The sequence below is a fragment of the Danio rerio genome, chromosome 24 (assembly GCF_052040795.2).
Source record: "Danio rerio strain M-AB ecotype USA chromosome 24, GRCz13ab, whole genome shotgun sequence".
Lineage (NCBI taxonomy): Eukaryota > Metazoa > Chordata > Actinopteri > Cypriniformes > Danionidae > Danio > Danio rerio.
Window position 1 is genome coordinate 28,662,419 of NC_141044.1, and position 18,995 is coordinate 28,681,413.

Consider the following 18,995-nt stretch of genomic DNA (forward strand, 5'->3'; position numbering starts at 1 on the left):
AAACAGACCAATCTATTCACAAATGCTCACAAACACACACACACACACACACACACACACACACACACACACACATACTCTGTTCCCACTGCGCTTGGGCTTCAGCTGTCCATGCTCTGGATCCCAGGACAAAAACAGTGCATGCTCTACTACACACATTCCTAACAAGCTGCACATCTACCAACTGCACATGGAGACAAGTAACATGTTATGGTATAGTCCAGCTAATTAGGTTACATAATTAATTTATAGAAAATGTATTTTTTTTTTTACTTGGTTGTACAGAATGGATTTATTTATTCCAATATGCTTGATTTTAAATTGAATAAATAGAAGAAAAAAAAAATTATTGTTTGTCTGTTTAATAATAACTAAACCCCTTTCTAGATGAACTGCTGGTAATATGTAATGTACCATCCACAATGGAAAGGATGGGAAGGAGCTGTCTTGTTTTATAACACAGTGAACCCTATTTTTTTTAAACTTTCATTTAAAGGGGACCTATTATGCCCTTTTTTACAAGATGTAAAACAAGTCTATGATGTCCCTAGAGTGTGTATGCAATGTTTAAGCTAAAAATACTACACAAATATTATAACTCTTTGAAACTTCCCCTTTAAGGGTTTAAACCAAACTTACCATTTTAGTGACTGTTGCTTTAAATTCAAATGAGATTGTGGCCATTTCAGAAGAGGGCAGAGCTAAAAATACCCGTAAGACACCATGGGGGCAGATTCAAAACAGGACTAGTATACAACTCTACATTCATAATACTCTGGTGAAAACTGTAATAGCGAACGACTGCTTCTCACTCAGGGCTGTTTATGCTAATGAGAGAGAGAGAAAGACCAGCATTAATGGGCGGGGCTTTCCTTTTCAAATGACACTTACTAAGGGAGAACATCAAACAAAGCGTTTCTGCACCGTTTTTAGCAAGTGTGATTATAAAAAATAGAATTAAATATATATTTTTTACCATTAGAGGCTGGCTTTATTAACACACTGTTGCCACACAACTGTTTAAACCCCTTATAAAAGTGATTGCATAATAGGTCCCCTTTAAAATAAATTTGCTTGAAAGTCAAATAATGTTACACTAATTTGTTTAATTTTAATGCAGTATTTCCCCAACCATTATAGAAGGGGGTGCCCCGCCTTTCCAACAGCTTTTCCCGCCCCCCTTGAAGTCAAGGTAATTGTATTTTATATATAGCGCCAGATCACAACTTCTTTTAATAAACAAGCTAAATAGCTTTATGTAATATCTTATTTACATAATGACATGTGATTTCTGTCTCTACATGGTAACGCGATTAAAAATTTCTGCTCTCTGAAAGAGCACGCCACACCTGAAGACGCACGTCCGCTCCCGTATATTTTGCATAGCCTACAGCAGCCACCACACAGGTAAATGATGTGTTGGTGCGTGAGCGATCGATGCACTCGTCACAGCAGCTAAAAATAGCTGCTAAAATATATACAGATGCAGTGCGACTTGTTTAAAGTTTATTGGCGCGACTCGTGCGAGCGGAGTTATCACCTTTATCTAGTGTCTCATCCAACCTTATGACCTTTTCCAGAAGCTCCGCAAGTCTCCTGCAAATTTATACAGGCTCAGTGATTCCCAAAAATTTGTTAAATACTCGGAAATCATGGCAACCAGAGTAAATGAGCAAGAAAACAGATCGCGAGAGGCACAGTGATGGTCTAAGAATTACATTTCTTCAGTTAAATGAATAGAGCAATAAAGATATCATGAGTGCAAATCCCTCTCTCCCTTTTGAGTAATCTGCTGTCAATAGTTAGAGACGAGCAAAATATTTGAATGGTCTTGCATGCATTTAGGTCTTTTTACACATACAAACCCAAAAGTTCTGCGCAGACAATATTGCAAATTCACCAAAAGCTGGCTGAAATTGTTAGATAAATAAAACTTAATTTATTTTTTAACATAAGTATATTACAAGAAATTTTATTTTTAAATATTTATTTATTGCAATAAACAGTTTATAGGTCCATTTCCTTTTAGTAAAGTATTAGATTTATAGGTGTGCATTTTACCTTATTATGCATTAAATGTGAGCTCCAAATGATTTCTTGATTGAGACATGTTGAATTCTTCTTTCATTATTTGCAGTGTTTCCAAATTGCATTGTAATTTTTCATGACAATTTTTATATCTTGTTATATTATTTTCTGGGGCGTTTCATTCCGCTGTGGCAACCCTCTGTTAAAGAAGGGACTAAGCCGAAGTAAAATGAATGAATGAATTATTTGCTGTAAAAGCTGTTTCTGGCCATGACATGTTCACACCTAAAAAGACGCGTTTAAATCAAGGATGCTGCATTTAAAACCTTATTCTCTTAGGTAAGGCAAGATCTTCTCTTAAAGTTCATACTTTGAGGGAAAATGTGCTCAATACATTATAAAGCGTGAAGCATTGGAATCGATGCTCCGTATCAGCTGATCACCATGACAAGGAATCGGTACTTGGTATCAGCTGCAAAAATCCTGATCGAAGCATCCCTAGCTTTGACCCAACTTGGCTGTCAGAGCAGCAATACTCCCCCTGGCTGTACTTGATAAGTCAGTAAAGTGCACCCTTAGGAAAAAAAAAAGTATACTTAAGTAAAGGTCAAGTATAAGTAAACTTTATTTAGTAATTATACAAATATCAATGTACTAGTAGTGTAGTTGAAATGTTCTTTCAGAAGCCCATTACGATACACTGCAGTGATGAAAGATGCACAGTTTGTGGATAAAATAATAAATTATATATATATATATATATATATATATATATATATATATATATATATATATATATATATATATATATATATATATATATATATATATATATATATATATATATATATATATATAAAGTTAATTTTAGCTTGTATGCTTGTACAGTTCAAATAATTGTTCAGTTGTTTACTGCTGTCATTAAAAGAAACAACTGAACACTATGACTCCTTGTGTCGGTGTTAGTCTGAACAGCCGCGCCGCCAATCCCCCCTCAGCTGTGTAGAACCATGTGAGAAATAAGTTAAAAAAAAAAAAACTGATGGCTTGAGCAAAAACAATCAGTAGTTATACAACAAAATAACGATGAAGAAAAGGATGGGTGTAGATCATAGGTGTAGATAGATAAGCAACATTAGCGAGAACTGGGAGATGTAACAGAATGCGACTGCTCACTCTGCTGCCATATCCGGAAACCCTAATAAAGTATAATTAAACAATTAATAAAATGTGAATTAAATTTAATAATTAAAAAAAATGTAAAAACCCTGGAATTGTTTTATTTAATTTAATAAGAAATCTCTGCATAGATGACTTTTTCCATTGATAAAGGTGGAAAGCATGCAGTTAATCATGTTTGTCATTTCCTTGGATATTATTATCCATTTAACAAGGCAATAGACAATCAGGAAAAAAGATATTTTCACAGTGCAGAATGCAGAATTCTCAAATTAAGAGAAATGTTTAAAAAAAAAAAAAAAAAAAACTAAATATTTTGTAATATCCATTTCAACAGACTGAAACCTGATAAGTGCGCACTCTCCATGCAGAGGTCAGGGAAGCTGTGTGAATTAGTGAATTTGAGCGAGCACAAAACTGTAAGTACATTGTGAAATCAGACAAGCATTGCTTTTAAGGGCCTGTGTTTATGGTTGAGTCCACAACTGGACAGCAGATGACCACAGCAGGATCCAGCACCCAGCCCCGTGGGACTGAGCCTCATTATCCCCACAACCAGCACACACAACCGTGTATGTGTGTGCGTGTGCGACTAGAATATGTACAGACAGAAATGAGCATAATTACACTGTAGTCTCACCGCAAATATGCAGGCAGCCCTCAACAACTAAGAACAATGAGAAGAACATCATTTATTTGCTGTACACCACCCAGACAGCAAAATACATCTACATAAACTTCAACAGCATGTCGTGAGATGAACATTCAAGTCGCCCCATTTCTGTGGTAACAGTAATAGTTTGGCCAAAAATGAACTCCCACCCCATCACCCCACTTTTTTTTTATGCACTGCATGTCATTCAACAAGTTAAGACACTTTTATGGGTCGTCTAGAGTTTAACAGCCCCTGGTCACCCCAAATTTCCATATTTTTAAGACAAGAGCAGCAGGAACACACTTCTAAACATCTTTTTTTCTCCCTCACAGAAGTAACTAAACCATATGAGTAAATAAAGACAGTTTCATGTTTAGGTCAACTATCCCTTTAAGAACACACTCGTTCATGAAGTCACTTAAACACCCACATTCACAAACAACTGCGAAAAATGCGCCCGAAAGCCTCTAGCATCAAAACTTTAAAGACACATATGCACGTTTGCCAAGCAGAGCTCCTACTGACTGTGCTAATTACAGCCTTCAAAGACACGCTGCGTGTGTAACCGTATACACTCCTAAAATAATCTCACACACATCCAAACACAGCCAGTTGACCCTCTATCCATCTACATGTAACTTTATTTTCATTCATGTTTACATGCATTTATTGATTACTCTTTGTGTTATTTTCTATTACTTCATATATTTATTCATACATTCATTCATCTATACATCCATCCATTTATCCATCTTAATATATTTGATTAATTTACATATCAAATTGTTTAATATTTAGTTATAAATGTGTAAATAGAATATGTATTTTAAGTAATAGATATGTAAATTAATCAAATATATAAACAAAGGGATAGATGATAGATAATGTGTAAACAATGTGATAGACAGAAAGGGGTAAATAAAACCATGTTTATAGTTATGAATATGTAAATGTGTAAATAAACCAATAAATGAAACGATACATATTCTATCGCTTTATTTACATATTCAGCTATCTATCTATCTATCTATCTATCTATCTATCTATCTATCTATATTGCTTAACAGATATTCTATTTAAACATTTACATATTCATAATAATATATCCTTTCATTTACATCTGTCTATTGCTTTATTCACATATTTAACTATCCATCCACCTATCCATCCATCCATCCATCCATCCAATTAATTTACATATCTTTTGTTTTTTATTGGACCTTTAAATGCCTTTCTATCTTTCTGTCTCAATCCATCTGTCTACATATTTATTGCTACACATGTACGTTCAATTGAGTGTATAATATAATCTATCATCATTGAGTAATAATCTCAGCACATGCGGCCGACTCACCCGTGATGACGGCGATCAGCAGTGCGATGCATACACATACACACACAGCCAGTGCAGCTTTCAGGAGAGTGTTGGGGCCCGCGCTCGCTTTGGTTCCTCCTCTCCCCAGCCTCTCCATTTCCATACTGCCACTGAGTCTGGAGCGTTCGCTCTCTTTCTATTCCTCCCTCTCACCCGCTTCTCACCCCGCCTGGCCCTCAAACACACACACACACACACACTTCAATGCTGATCTGGAGTCAGAGGCGGCTGTGGTCGCTCTGGACTGCTCCACAGAGGTGGTTTTGCTCTCACAGGTCTCTGATCAGTGGCAGATGGACAAAGTCATGCTCTACTTGCCAAAAGAGCGTCCCGAACTGAGAGAGAGGAGGGAGGGGATTGAGAGAGAGAGAGAGAGAGAGTGTGAATGAGAGAGTTTGGAGATCCAGGAGTAGGAGGAACCGACTGGAGCACCTTACTTACTAAAGTAATTATATGGCATCCTGCAGGAAGGGCGGGATGATTGTATGGGTGTACGTCTGTGGATCTGCTCTGTGCTTATGCTCCAGGTGTGTGTGGGATTTTTTTTTATTTTTTTGAGATCTTGTCTCTGCCTACTCAATGGTAAGTTTGAGACTATAAGCTGCTTCTGTTTTATATTCCTAATGTTTGCTAAATAAGGAACATGCATGGTGTAATGATGCCAGGACGTCATTTACTGAAGGTTTCCCAGACATTTTATCATGCATGTTACTGATCTGAATCTATCTGTGCTGATTTTCCAGATAAAATGGCAATGTGAGATGCTACTTCCAAGGACACAAAGATATTTAAATACATCAAGTTAATTTTTTAGAAAAATTCCATTAGAATTCTTTTAAACACGTTTTAAATCTGTTCATTTGATAAAATTAAATAATTGTCTATTTGTATTAGGGCTGCACAATATATTGTTTAGGAGTTACAGAATTGTACAAATACGGAATTTATATGATTTCTGCAACAACAACAACAACAACAAAATTCTTCCTTAGAATTGGTCTCGTTTCCAGTCCAAATTGACATTTCAATGCAAAAAACAAGATTTCACCTACCCCACTGGCAGACAACTTTGCTTGTTTTAAAAGGAAAAATGCTTAATTTTGCCTTATTTCATCTCAAGTTGAAAACAAAACCATTTTTACTTGACCCAAGAACAGCGTTCGCATACCTACGCAGCTCTCAAAAATGCAACTACATGTCGCACACTTGTACTACATTGATCATGATTGAAAGCTGCGCCAGAGATGCTTTGAAACAGCATATTTTTAATTACAATAAAAATTTACATTAAAATACATGTTTACAGAAGATTTAAGAAATGCACTGTTAAAATATTATTTACAGAATACACAAGGAGCTATTTTATTTAGAAGATCCTTTTCTACTTTTAATATGAAAAACATTAACAATTAATTTTGTTTCCAAAAGCGCAAGCTATTTATTTTCGCTTTTTATAAGAAAAAATTGTTTGTTTTAGGCAATGTGTTTTTTAATTTCAGTAGTTCAACATTGAAGTTCAATAAATAATCATAGATAGTAGACGGTGTGTGCTTCATTCAGAAATCTCCCACTTGTAATATGCGATCATATTAAAATAAAACTTAAAGCATAAAAATAACATAAATAAATAAAATAATAGATAATTAATCGTAATAGTTAAAATGTTCAATTAATCGAGATTGATTTTAGGCCAAATCGCCCAGCCCTAATTAAATAAAAATTAAAAAGTGAATCAAACGAAACATTGAAAATTAATAAAAAGAACAGATATTTTAGAAACGGAATAACAAAAAATAGATTAAATTAAAAAAAGCTAATTAAAATAGTGAATATTTAATTAAAATAAAAATATATTACAAAATTTTAACAAATGCTAAAATGCATATTATAGAAATAAATCGGCACAATAACAGAAGAACCACTGCCAGCTCAATTTATACATTTAAAATAAATTCTAAATATCAAAAATGTCAAATAAAAGTTTCCACCATTAAAAGTATAGAGGTCCTGTAATGCATTTCAAAAATAAAGGAAACATTCTGTTGAAATTGTTAATTAACAGATCATTAAAATGGTGTAGCTCATACCAATAACACGTCATTACTTTGGCAGCGTTTCCCCAACCCTGTTCCAAGAGGCACATCAACCATACATACAGTATTAGGAAGTTTCCCTTATCTGACCCATTCATTTCAGGTTTTAGAGTCTATTCTATTGTTCTGATAACTTGATTCAGGTGGGTTTGAATAGAAATAAGTTGAACATGTTTACTGCTGGTGTGCCTTCAGCAACAGGGTTGGGAAACACTGGATTTACATTGTTGCACTAATATACAGGGTATCACAAAAGAATACCCCAACTTTTAAAATTGAGAACTTTGCAAAGAAGAAAAAAGGAGAGCCAAATTGCTTTGTCGTCGATTTAAGGAAGCTCTAAAGTTTTATTTGGTTGCTTAACTAAAAGGAATAACTGCAGCTATGCAAACTGTTATGTCCGACATGCTATGAACTTGTTTTTTTACTGAAATAAAACTAAGTACTCTTGACATTGATTAATTACCCAAGGATCCATCATGTTTCTTTGATTAAATACAGATTTCCAAAGTTATGGTATTATTTTTAAATCATCCTTTATGATCTAGTAACAGTTTACTAGTAACAATCTTTTCAAAAGCAACTAAAATGGTCTGAGGTCTAACTGCAAAGATGTCCATGCCAAGATTTCCCAAACAATTCCTCTGATAAGAAATGCATGTGCTTACTGAGCCATCAGACAATGACAGGACTTTATCTAGTGTGCTTAATGGAGGGCAGCTTTCCTCATGAATGCTCAGACAGAGATGCTGAAGGGTGGAAGATCAGCTGTTAGCAGCTGGAGTCCATATCTAATGCTAACATGTGAATGGTAAGATCTGACCTTGTCATTTTTCCAGCAGCACTTGCTCAACATGTGCATTGCATGAAAATGAATAAATAATTTGCTTGCAAAATGGAAGTAAAGCATGATCTCGCCTGCTATTGAACAAAATGTCAAAACACTATAACATGACTATATATACAGAGGTAATGGTGGGTGAAGGTCATTTCCGAAGCAAAATAAAGATGATCTAAAGCCATTTACTGCATGCAACAGGGTTAAAGAAGCCATTATGACTTCCTTTAGGATGCATATTCTTGTTTTTCAAAAGATTACACAAACTAAACTCAAATCACAAAAAAAAATTAAAGATATGATTATTAATTAATGCGTAAATGACTATGGACTCTACCAATTAGCATAATTAAAGGTGCAATATAATGAAAATCTGTGTATACCAAGGCATAAAATGATTAAAAAAAAAAAAAAAAAAAAAAAAGATCAATATATGGAGTTTCAGAACCCACAGTTTCATCATTCTCGTGTAAATTTCACAAGTGTAAACTTCCGGTGGACAATTGGCCAACCAGAAGAACAAAACTATGAGGAGACTTACAGGCCACGCCATACGCATTTGCATGTATGCCTACTTTAGGTCGTTCATCCGGACCAAACGAGCAGCTACGTCAAGAAAACGCGATTCTGAGATCATAAAAAAAAAGCTCTGAAACTATTAATATGCACACCTCAAGCTGTGTTTGATAAGCCAAACGTTTTATAGTGATACAACAGTGATAATCCTTCTCCCTTAGTAAGTGAAATATGCTTTTATTTTATAAATGCAAGCCCCAAATTGTTTACTGTACGTTACTGACCAACGAAAACATAAGACATGTTTCAAACTCGCCTCAGGATGCAAAATGCAAGATTTACAGGTTACACATTTATTCATCTCCACGCTGAAGATGCATACGGTGTTTAGTTACCTTATGTCAAAATCACTCAGTTCATGCAGAGGTTGATTTTAATTTCTGGCTGTGTTTTCTTCGACTGTAGCTTAAAAAAAAAAAAAAAAAAAAAAGCCATACATCTCTATCACTCTTTTGTCAAGTTTAATTATGATTTAGCCTTCATCCACAAAAGATCTGGTGAGCAAAATAGGTTAACATTACTCTGATGGGTTTATATTTGGCTGCTGTGTGTGCATGTGTGAGAATGTGAGTGTGTGTGTGTGTGTAAATGATTGGCACATCAGAGCGGAGCTTATTAATATTCATGACATGAATCATATATGGTCAATCATGGACCTTAAGATTCTATAGGTTTTTTTATCAAGCAATATATTAGCTTATAACACCATTTTCTGGACATTTTTTAACTTACCGAAGCCATAAATCTACTATGTAGATATCAGAGAACAATTGAACTTAATAAACAAATCGCAGTATATGGCACCTTTATAGAACATTTGCCATTGACCATGTTGGAGTTAAAAAAATAAATAAATAAAAAAAACATGCATCTATTAAGGGTTATATCATTTTTTAAATTAGCTTTTAAATGTGTACTGTATATGCTGGTATATAGCACTTTGCCAGCACTTGTAAAGTAGCAAACATAAATTAAGGAAAAGCTTAGATATATTTTAGTTCAGTTAATGGTTTATTTTAGAACAAAAAAAAAAACTGAACAAAATAAATACCAATGATGCACAAATGCAAATGCTCACACATTAGTACAAGTAAAATAAGCTGTTGTTTTTACCAGGCAATCGTGTTTTTAAATATGATACACATATTTACTTTTTTTTTATTTACATTTTTATGTTCATTATATTGAAAATGTAATATGTATTTAGGCATCGATTAGGCAAAAAACACTTAAGGTTGCTAAAATAAATCAGAAAATGTATTTAAAATATGAAAGAAATTATAACAAATTAGATGTAAAGGGGGTTTTAGATTTGCTGCATCATAGCTTTTTTTTTTGAAAACCACTGTTTGTAAAATCCTTATTTTCTTCAGACGTAAACACCATTAAAGCCGAAGATCAGAGAATGAGATTGACGTGGAATGCATCAACAAAGGATAGCTCGTCATCTTCCTATGGAGCGTGACTCTACACTAATTGACATTTACTTTGCACAGCACGCAACTCCCAGGAATGATATTGTAGCGGAAAGAGATTCAATCGTTTCTGTAGTTAAAGGCTGGGCTCTGACGCTTGAGCTTCTTATCAGTGTTGAGCTCATTTTGCTCAAATACACCCCCAAGAGATTTGCAATGTAGTTTCGATAAAAAAAAAAAAGAAGAAGCCTGCCTGATGTTGGATGAGTGTATAAATCATGTTCAAAGATGACACCCGTTCTGTTATTTTGCTCATTGGAAACTTTGAGAAATGGTTAAATAGGAACAACGAAGGTCATAGACAGCAGGAGAAAAAAAAAAAAAAACCCACACACGGAATAGTTTATATGACTCATGTATTATGAACAATCATATGCTTCTGACTATCAGGGAAAAAAAAAAAAAAAAAAAAAAACACTTCCGCAATTGCTTGAAAAAAAATACGATATAAAAATGGAACCATAATAAAATAAAAAAATCCATAGAAAATACTGAAGTCAGCTTAATTATTTTGACTAAAACTACCACATTATTGTTAGTGTTGTAGAAGTTTTGCACTTTTAAAATTGCACTGTAAAAAACAAATAAATAAATAAATAGTAATAATAATAATAATAATGATGATAAAACTTAAAATTAATGCAACCAGCTTCAGGACATTTGAGTTTACTTCACTTAAATGGAGTCAATAGCAGTACTTAGGCTGAAAGATGAATCAACTCAAATGTCCTGAAAAAAAAGCTGGTTGCCCTATAATTTTAAGTTGAGTTAATTTTAACTTATTTACAGTGTAGTTTAGGCCATGTTTCTAATGATATTTCAAAAGGAATATCTTGCATTTAGTACACCTTGCGTTTATTTATTTTTTTTATTTGATTTGTCCCAGAAGCTCGAAATCTATTTTGTGCTGAAGCTTTTGAAGACGCACACTCTTCAAAATTATCTGACAGCGATTCTCTTTCTGCTGATTTGTCTAAAATGCAGGACAAGTAACTCCAAATGTCCATTAGGGAATACTATGTCTATGTAAGGATACACTACATTTTTGAACACTTATTAATCAAGGTTATGCACAGTTAAATTATGTGAAAAAAAGTTTAAGTGTTCTTCAAAGATTATAATAGGATTGCCATTTTTAAAAGACAATTTTATTTACTGGAAAATGCTATGCACACACTTTTCTTCTTTCCATAAAATGCCCTAGCAGAGATGAACATAATTTTCTTTGAGGAGGAAAAGGAAGTTCACAAAACCCCCACTAATTTTGTTATCATTTAAACATCCTAAATGTCCACTTTAAAGAATGAAATGAGTCAATTCTGTAGCATGCTGTAGATATTCAGATTCAATAACATCCAAATTGGACAAATTGGAACTGCTGGTAGTAAAGAGGAACAGGAACTATACTTGATATTTAAAGCGTTCACTCATCTCCAAATAAAAATAGACATTTCACAAGAGCCAACAGTATAGTATATACTGTACAGTATATTTAGCATGGTTTGAGTTCCAGAAACCAGAGTTATTGTGCTATATTAAATAAAGATGTTAACTTAACATTTAATATGTGCTATTTTATTTAAGTTAAAAAATATATATGTTTTTAAAATGCATAAAGAACGATTATTTTAAGATTACACAACTTTAAACTCATTTTATCTAGGTGCTAAGCAAGCATTTCTTTTTTGTATTGTCAAAAGAATTTTTTTTTTAAATAAACTATGATTTTTAAACTTGTAGGTTTTTTTTTTTTTATTCATGGTTTCCATTTTAAAAATGTTCCTAAACATAATAATAATAATAATAATAATAATAATAATAAATAACTTTAATAATAAAACAATTTTTCTAAATCCTAACTCAATTTAAAGGGCCCCTATGATGAAATTCAATTTTTGGAAGCAGTTTGGACAGAATTGGGTGTATGTATAGTGTGCCCACTGTCATATTTGAGCAATAGAAACACAAGTGTCTCGTTTTAAAAGTATCTTGACGTTAAAATAGGACCCAAATCCCAGTGATTTTGAGGTCCACCGCAACCTGATGTGGGAGTGCAGTTTTCCTCACCCAGCGAATTGGTAGACAGGGGCCACGTTTCTACAATAACAACATGTACACACGTCCACAGAACTTTTTTTTGCAAATAAACTGGGATTCAAATATTTGTTAAAGCTTCTGTGACGTTTTATAAGTTTAAAACAATAAAATTGCTATGTAATTCTTAACTGCTATAAATCACCACAGCCACATGGTGTTAGTAAACGTGTGTGTGTGTGTACGGCAAACAGCATTTGTATGAGACTCATCCTTTCAGAAAGGCTTGAATAAACTCCTCCACAAATACGTAAAATAAACTTGGTATTTTTGACTAATGAGCTGTATTTCAGCTTCACTCGCGTCTGTCTCTGTCACTGACTGCTGTTTATCTGAAATAACGCATGAGAAGCAGACACGCATGTGGGAACAGTGGGCGGGGAGAAGCAGCTCATTTGGATTTAAAGCCACAGGCTACAAAAACAGCTACACCGTAGTCAGACACCAAGATGGGCAGATTTTGGAGGCTATAATGATGGGTATTGAGCTGAAACTTTACAAACACATTCTGGAGAAACCAGAAAAATATATCTTACATCTTGTAAAAGGGGTAAAATAGGTGCCCTTTAATGATGAATTACATCATTAAAACAACAACATCACCAAACCATGTTTTCACGTAATTTACTTTAATATTAATTGCACTATTTTCATCATTTTTATTTAACTCAAAAGCTTGAATACTTTTCACAATACAAATGCTCCTGAGGAGCTTTTCAAAGAATGGAAACATGCCTTCCAGAAAGTTATATTTATAGACAAAGCAATTGTGGTCAGTGAGGAGGCGGCATGATTTTGCAGAGAAACGGAGCGCGTCTCATTATGCTGTTAGTGAACAGAAGGCCGCGGTCAGAAAGACCAAATACACAAAGAGGAGGGTCACATTCTCAGCATGGGGCGATACTCATGAAACCGCCATTTAAAGGGAACGGGACACTGACATTAGTTCAAACCTGGGCGATGCAGATACACAACATGGAGACTGAATGAGAAACACCGTGAGCTAATGAGAGATGGAGATACAGCGGGAAAGACGTCACTGACCTGAGCCTCATGCCTCCACTCATCCCTGCAGTATATAGGAGGAACAGACTGACTGTGTGTCATTACACCCAAATGGATGCACAGAGACACAGACACACACAGAGAGACACACAGAGAAAGACAGTAAGGCCGACAAAAATATTTTCAATAAATGATTAGCTAATGTTTCCATTAAGTTATGATTTCATTTCTAAATGTTGCAAAATAATGAAATGGCAGACCAGAATCCCAATCTAAACCAGAGTGAAAACCTCAGGGTGTTATGGCTAACAAATGCACTACAGTCACCAAAATTTACAAGAGACTAGAAGACAAGGATCAAGATCACAGCAAAGAGGAGTGAGAGACTAGTGATGGCTTGTGAAAGACTAGTAATGTGCTGAAATCTTTCAGGCTCGTTCAGGGCAAGGGTCTCTATACTTCATACTTATTTCTGACTTAATCATTCAAAGATTTAAGTTGTAATCTTTATAAATGCTACAATCATTCCTGTTCTTTAATTCCGTTCACTGTATTTTCCTCAAAAGAAAAAGAGCTGTCAAAGTGCCTTTGTTATTTTGTAAAAAGCTGTTCTTTTAGCATGTTATACAGACTAAATTGTGTTAATATATAACAAAAATTCCTTATACATCCATATATGAGCAATATCACACTTGTAACAGTGCAATAAGGCTGTATATCGGCACTAGTGCGAAACGTGCACTGGCACAAGGCCACAGGCCGAGTGGCTTAGTGTCCCACCAGTGATGATTTACAGCCATATCGCACTGCTACGAGTTTGATATTACATTTATACATCTGTTCGATGGCATAATAGTGCATAAAAAAATATATGAATAAAATCAATTAAAAAATAATAAATCAAACACGGAGAGTCTCAACATACTTTTGCATTAGGAACTACTTTCTTCCACCATACATTCACATCTGCAGCTGAAGTCAGAACAGCAAAAACCACTGCTACTTCACCATCATCACTTTAGAGCAGGGGTGTCAAATATACGGCCCGCAAACGGGTTTAATGCGGCCCGCGAGAGGATTCTGTAAACTGTTGTTCTAATTGTGCCCACTGAATGAAATTAATGGTTTGCTGTTCTGCCATCCAATCACATCAGTTTGACAGCCTTCTCAGAGAGAAACACCACATCTATACCATGTCATAACACACTGAGGTGTTCTCATGAGGAAACATAACTATTATACATTTTGTCAGTTTAGAGACTAATTTGTACGAGTTTAGTCGTATGAAAATGTACCATTTTAAAAAGGAGGCGTGGCACCCAACCACACCCCTAAACCCACCAGCCATTGGTGGAAAAGCAAATTGTACGAATGAGATCATACGAATTTATACAAATTAGCCACTTTGTTTGGAACCACATATCCGAGCAAATTTTCTTTGTAATGAGTATACAAGAAAACTCATTCAAATCGCAAGCCCTTAAATCACATCCTAAAGTTGGCTGCCACTCAGGATGTGACGCCTGATATTGATGCTCTGGTGAAAGCTAAAAGATGCCAGGTATGAGGAGTCAAATAAACTATGCAAGCTTATTTAAAGTGCTGCACGAGACCCCCTGATATCGTTCTGCAGACATCCCAAGTTTCCTGGAAGTTCCGGGAATCTCTCAGACAGATTTTACTTCATTAGGCACAATCCCAATTCTAGCCCTTAGCGCTTCCCCTTTATCCCTACCCCTCGATTTACGAGTTCATGTCAAGGGGTAGGGGTGTCCCAATTCTCCTTAGCTTGAAGGTGTAGGGCTAAGGGGAAGAGGTGAATAGCCCTTCGAACGAGGATTTTTTTAAGACCACATTCAAACCAAGGAGTAAGACAATTTCTCAGAACACACCAGCCACAACGGCAGATAGTTACACCTGGAGGTAAGGAGATCCACAAATTAGTATTTTTTTGTCATTATTACGAATTTTCACAACAAACAAACATGTTTTAATATATTCTTCACCACGTACGTGCTTTACCAACATTCTTTAAAAAAAAAGCTAAATTTCGCGATCTATAATCCATAGTCATAAATCCGTTACAGCAGTCCCACAACATTCTCACACTCGATGACACTCAAACACCCTGTCAGAAAAGTCTAGTGGCTGGGAATGGGCTTATTACAGGGTCTGCTATAATGTTAATGTTTTTGGTGTGTTTACATAAATGAATATGGGCCCGGTGTTAAATACACAGTATTACGATATTATTGTCACATTGGATCGTTATGATAACATCATTTATGCCTTCGGTGACTTCCTGAAGATAAATACCAATAAATAACACAACTGGAATAACTACAGCAGTCGCCATCGTCTGACCTCATATGAAGCATAAGATTGCAATGACATATGACGACGTGTGCAGGTGTTGTAGTGCTGTCCCAATTCTTAGGGGTAAATTTTGAAGCCCTTGCCCTTCACACTCGGTTTTAAGGGCCAAAGGAAAGGGGTAGAAAAATAGAACTGGGATTGGGCCTTACAATGTCACTCACCAATTTTATAATGTTTTGATCAGCTGTATCAGTTTGAAAATATTCCAATCTTTCCTCCTCAAGGGGCTTGTTATGAGGTCTCTGTCGCCATCTTGTGGATGGACAACATCATTGCTCGGCTCAATGTCAGGCTCATGGATGCAGATGCCATAGATCTCAGAAATTATAAATATTTAATAGGCACTACCTTTATAAATAACATGCATAGATGCAATCTAAACAACTACATTCTCGACTAAAAAACCTCAAAAGTACATGTCCAACAGCTGCAATATTTGTCAAACTGTAGTAAGTTTATTGATCTGCTGTCACCATAGGCAGAGTAATACATGATGAAGAGGCTGTACGAGTTCTAATATTGCAAAATATTGCACGACTATCAGCCAATCAGATTCGAGAACCAGACAGAACTGTTGTATAAATATACATAAATATATAAAATAAATAAACAAAAATTAATTAATATTTGTATGTATAAATTATATTAAATACCCACATCATCATCCTCACTGACAGCAAAGAGTTTGTGATTTCAGCAGAAATGTTCATAGCACAGTGGGTTTGTGTTTGTCTAAACTTCTCATACCCTGCAGATAGCTGTGGTCGTCTATATCCCAAACTCAGTATAAGAAGCCAAGCTTATCGTGGCTGCTTTATCAGACCAAACCTTCAATTTAGAGCATTATGGCAGAAACGAGCCCTCCTATCAATCATACAACTGCTTTTGCTCTACAAAAGGAAAACACATGTGACAACATGAGATTTTTGGTGCCTCAGCTAACCACTGACCCACAGGAAAAACACGAGTCTTATACCTACAGTATATGTGGTTTACACAGTCACTAAAATAGCTGTCTAATGATATGTTAATGAATATTGGGTTACCTGGAATAGACACCTTTTTACACAAGCACCTGACATTTATGTCCTCACTTCTCATTTGTTTTTGTCTCACAGAAGTATTTTTAGATTAACTACAACCAGACATGGGCGTTTTGTTTTTTTCTAACTCCAAAAAAATAACCTCTCCCTCTCTAGGAAACCAACAAATGTAAAATACATCCTGTATAAAACACTTACCTTCAAAAAAATAAGCAATGTACACGATGATACCATTCTAATACAAACAAAGTGAGACGAATAAACATAATAGATATGTGTTGTCATTTTTTTAGTGTCTGATCATTCTTTGAATTTATGAATCATATTAACTAAAACAAACGAGGAAATACAAATGCTGATTTAAATGAGACCAAAAAAACATTTAATATATTATATTAAAGTAAGTTTCAACAAAAACTGATCCTAGAATGAAATATTAAGGATGTATTAAAAAAAACAAGAAAAACTAATGTTCAGTAATTCAGATCATCTTCTTTGACACTTTTCCGGATACACATATATAGATGCATATATTAAAGCCAGCAATTATTCATCCCCCTAAACTAAGAACAGACGCACATGTAAACAGTGTGAGAGGGGCGGAGTCTGCTCTCCCACACACAACCACATCCATGTGTAATTATTTCACTCTGAAATAGAACAGACATACAGGCCTCCGTCTTCCCAGGGGGCACGTCCCAAAGGCAATGTCAACACACCCTTCTTCAGAGAAAACGATCCCAAAAAAACCCTCAAAAACCCAGAATGATGCACAATGAAAACCAATTACAGCAGTACGAAGCCCAAAGATTCAACCCGCATAGGAGAATGACGGATCAACTGATGATTGGATGTGCTTTAAACATTCATCAAGTGGTTTGTTAAAGGTGTGAGAGATCATATATAGGCTGATGAATATCTTCAAGTTCAGTGATAGGTGCTTTGGGATTCAAATATATAAACTCTTAAACTTTTGTCATCAAAGCTGAATGCTGGTACAAAAACAAATCCCTTTATTGAATGACTTGATGGAAAACTGCAGCTTGACCTATGAACTTCCGTCCCTTGCTGAAAGCTTGTTTGTTTTTCATATCAGTCAGTTGCTGTCTTCATTATGTTTCTAGCCTCTTATTGAGTATTTAAATGCTACGCGAGTTTTCTCAGTGATGCTATTAAAGAAACATTCTGAGTCCTACAAAAGAATCTTTCTCTGAACAATTCTAAGTTTAAAAATCTATAATACTCATTTCTGCTAAATACCATTTCAGGGAAAGGTTTTAAAGATGTTGAACATCCTTCCTGGAACCACAGATGTCAATAAATGTTTTTTAATGATGTGATTACTTGGCCCTGTTTACACGTGCAGTTTGTCCAAACGTATCAGAAGTGGCCGAGGGAGATTGATGTAAAGATGGTTTTATATTTGCACATTCAGACTTTTTGTTTAATATAATTTCATAAAAGTATTGTTTGCTAATTCTAAATAGGCAGCCAATGACAATCAAAGTGTAACATTGTTCAAAGTCAATTAATATAGGCTAATTTTGTTTTGAAGTCATACTTGCAAGCAATGTCATACCGAATATTCAGTAGCGTGGTAAACAATGTAGGGACCGTGTCACTGTTCAAAGATGAATGAATGAATGAGTGTGCGAATATAAAACCATTCCTCAATACAAGAGAAACATTCCTATGTGGTTTATTCAACCATCGTCCGTTTTAAATCACTGTTTTGGTATCTCTAAAGGGATCTATAAGCGAGAGTATTGCGTCTGTGTGGGCTTTTCTGGCCTATTAAGTTAATATCGCAAAATAAGAATACAAAGTAGATCATAGAAAACAATAAAGACCACAACCATTAAATACCATTTCGGCACAAACTTACCACATTTGTGGAGGCTGTAAAGAAAGACTACAGGGACTTGGCTGCAAATCAACAGGAATAAAAACAGCATCTTTCTTCAAGAACGCGGTCGGCAATCATGACTTCCGCCCGTTCACAGCTATTTATACTCTCCGGTAAAATAATAATAATAATAATAAATAATTAATAGCATTAAAATAAAATAAAAACTCCATTACAAACGCGAACAACACTTTTGTGCTCGTATAAAACGAACATTTCCCGGAATGTTTGAATATTTACTGGAGGGAATATAAGTGTCAGAAGTAGGCTAATGCAAGTAAAAATATTTTACGTAATATACAATTAACATAGTGAATACATCTATATAATTATATCTCATTCATAACTGTGT

General features: G+C 34.9%; 1 protein-coding gene across 3 annotated transcripts in view; it reads right to left on the reverse strand.

Moving 5' to 3' along the window:
• The window catches only part of phex (phosphate regulating endopeptidase homolog, X-linked), a 36,711-nt gene extending 17,992 nt beyond the window's left edge, over nt 1-18,719 (reverse strand). Inside the window, exons 1-2 of one of the 3 annotated variants that reach the window (NM_001320330.4) lie at nt 18,623-18,719; nt 5,217-5,412 (exon numbers count right to left, since the gene is read on the reverse strand). In NM_001320330.4, the coding sequence (NP_001307259.2) occupies nt 5,217-5,340 (124 nt within the window). In that variant the 5' untranslated portion in view covers nt 5,341-5,412; nt 18,623-18,719. Of the gene's footprint in view, nt 1-5,216; nt 5,573-18,622 lie in introns of all 3 variants that reach the window. The other 2 variants (NM_001441828.2, NM_001089349.5) reach the window with 2 other exon arrangements.
• Nucleotides 18,720-18,995: the final 276 nt, after the last annotated feature.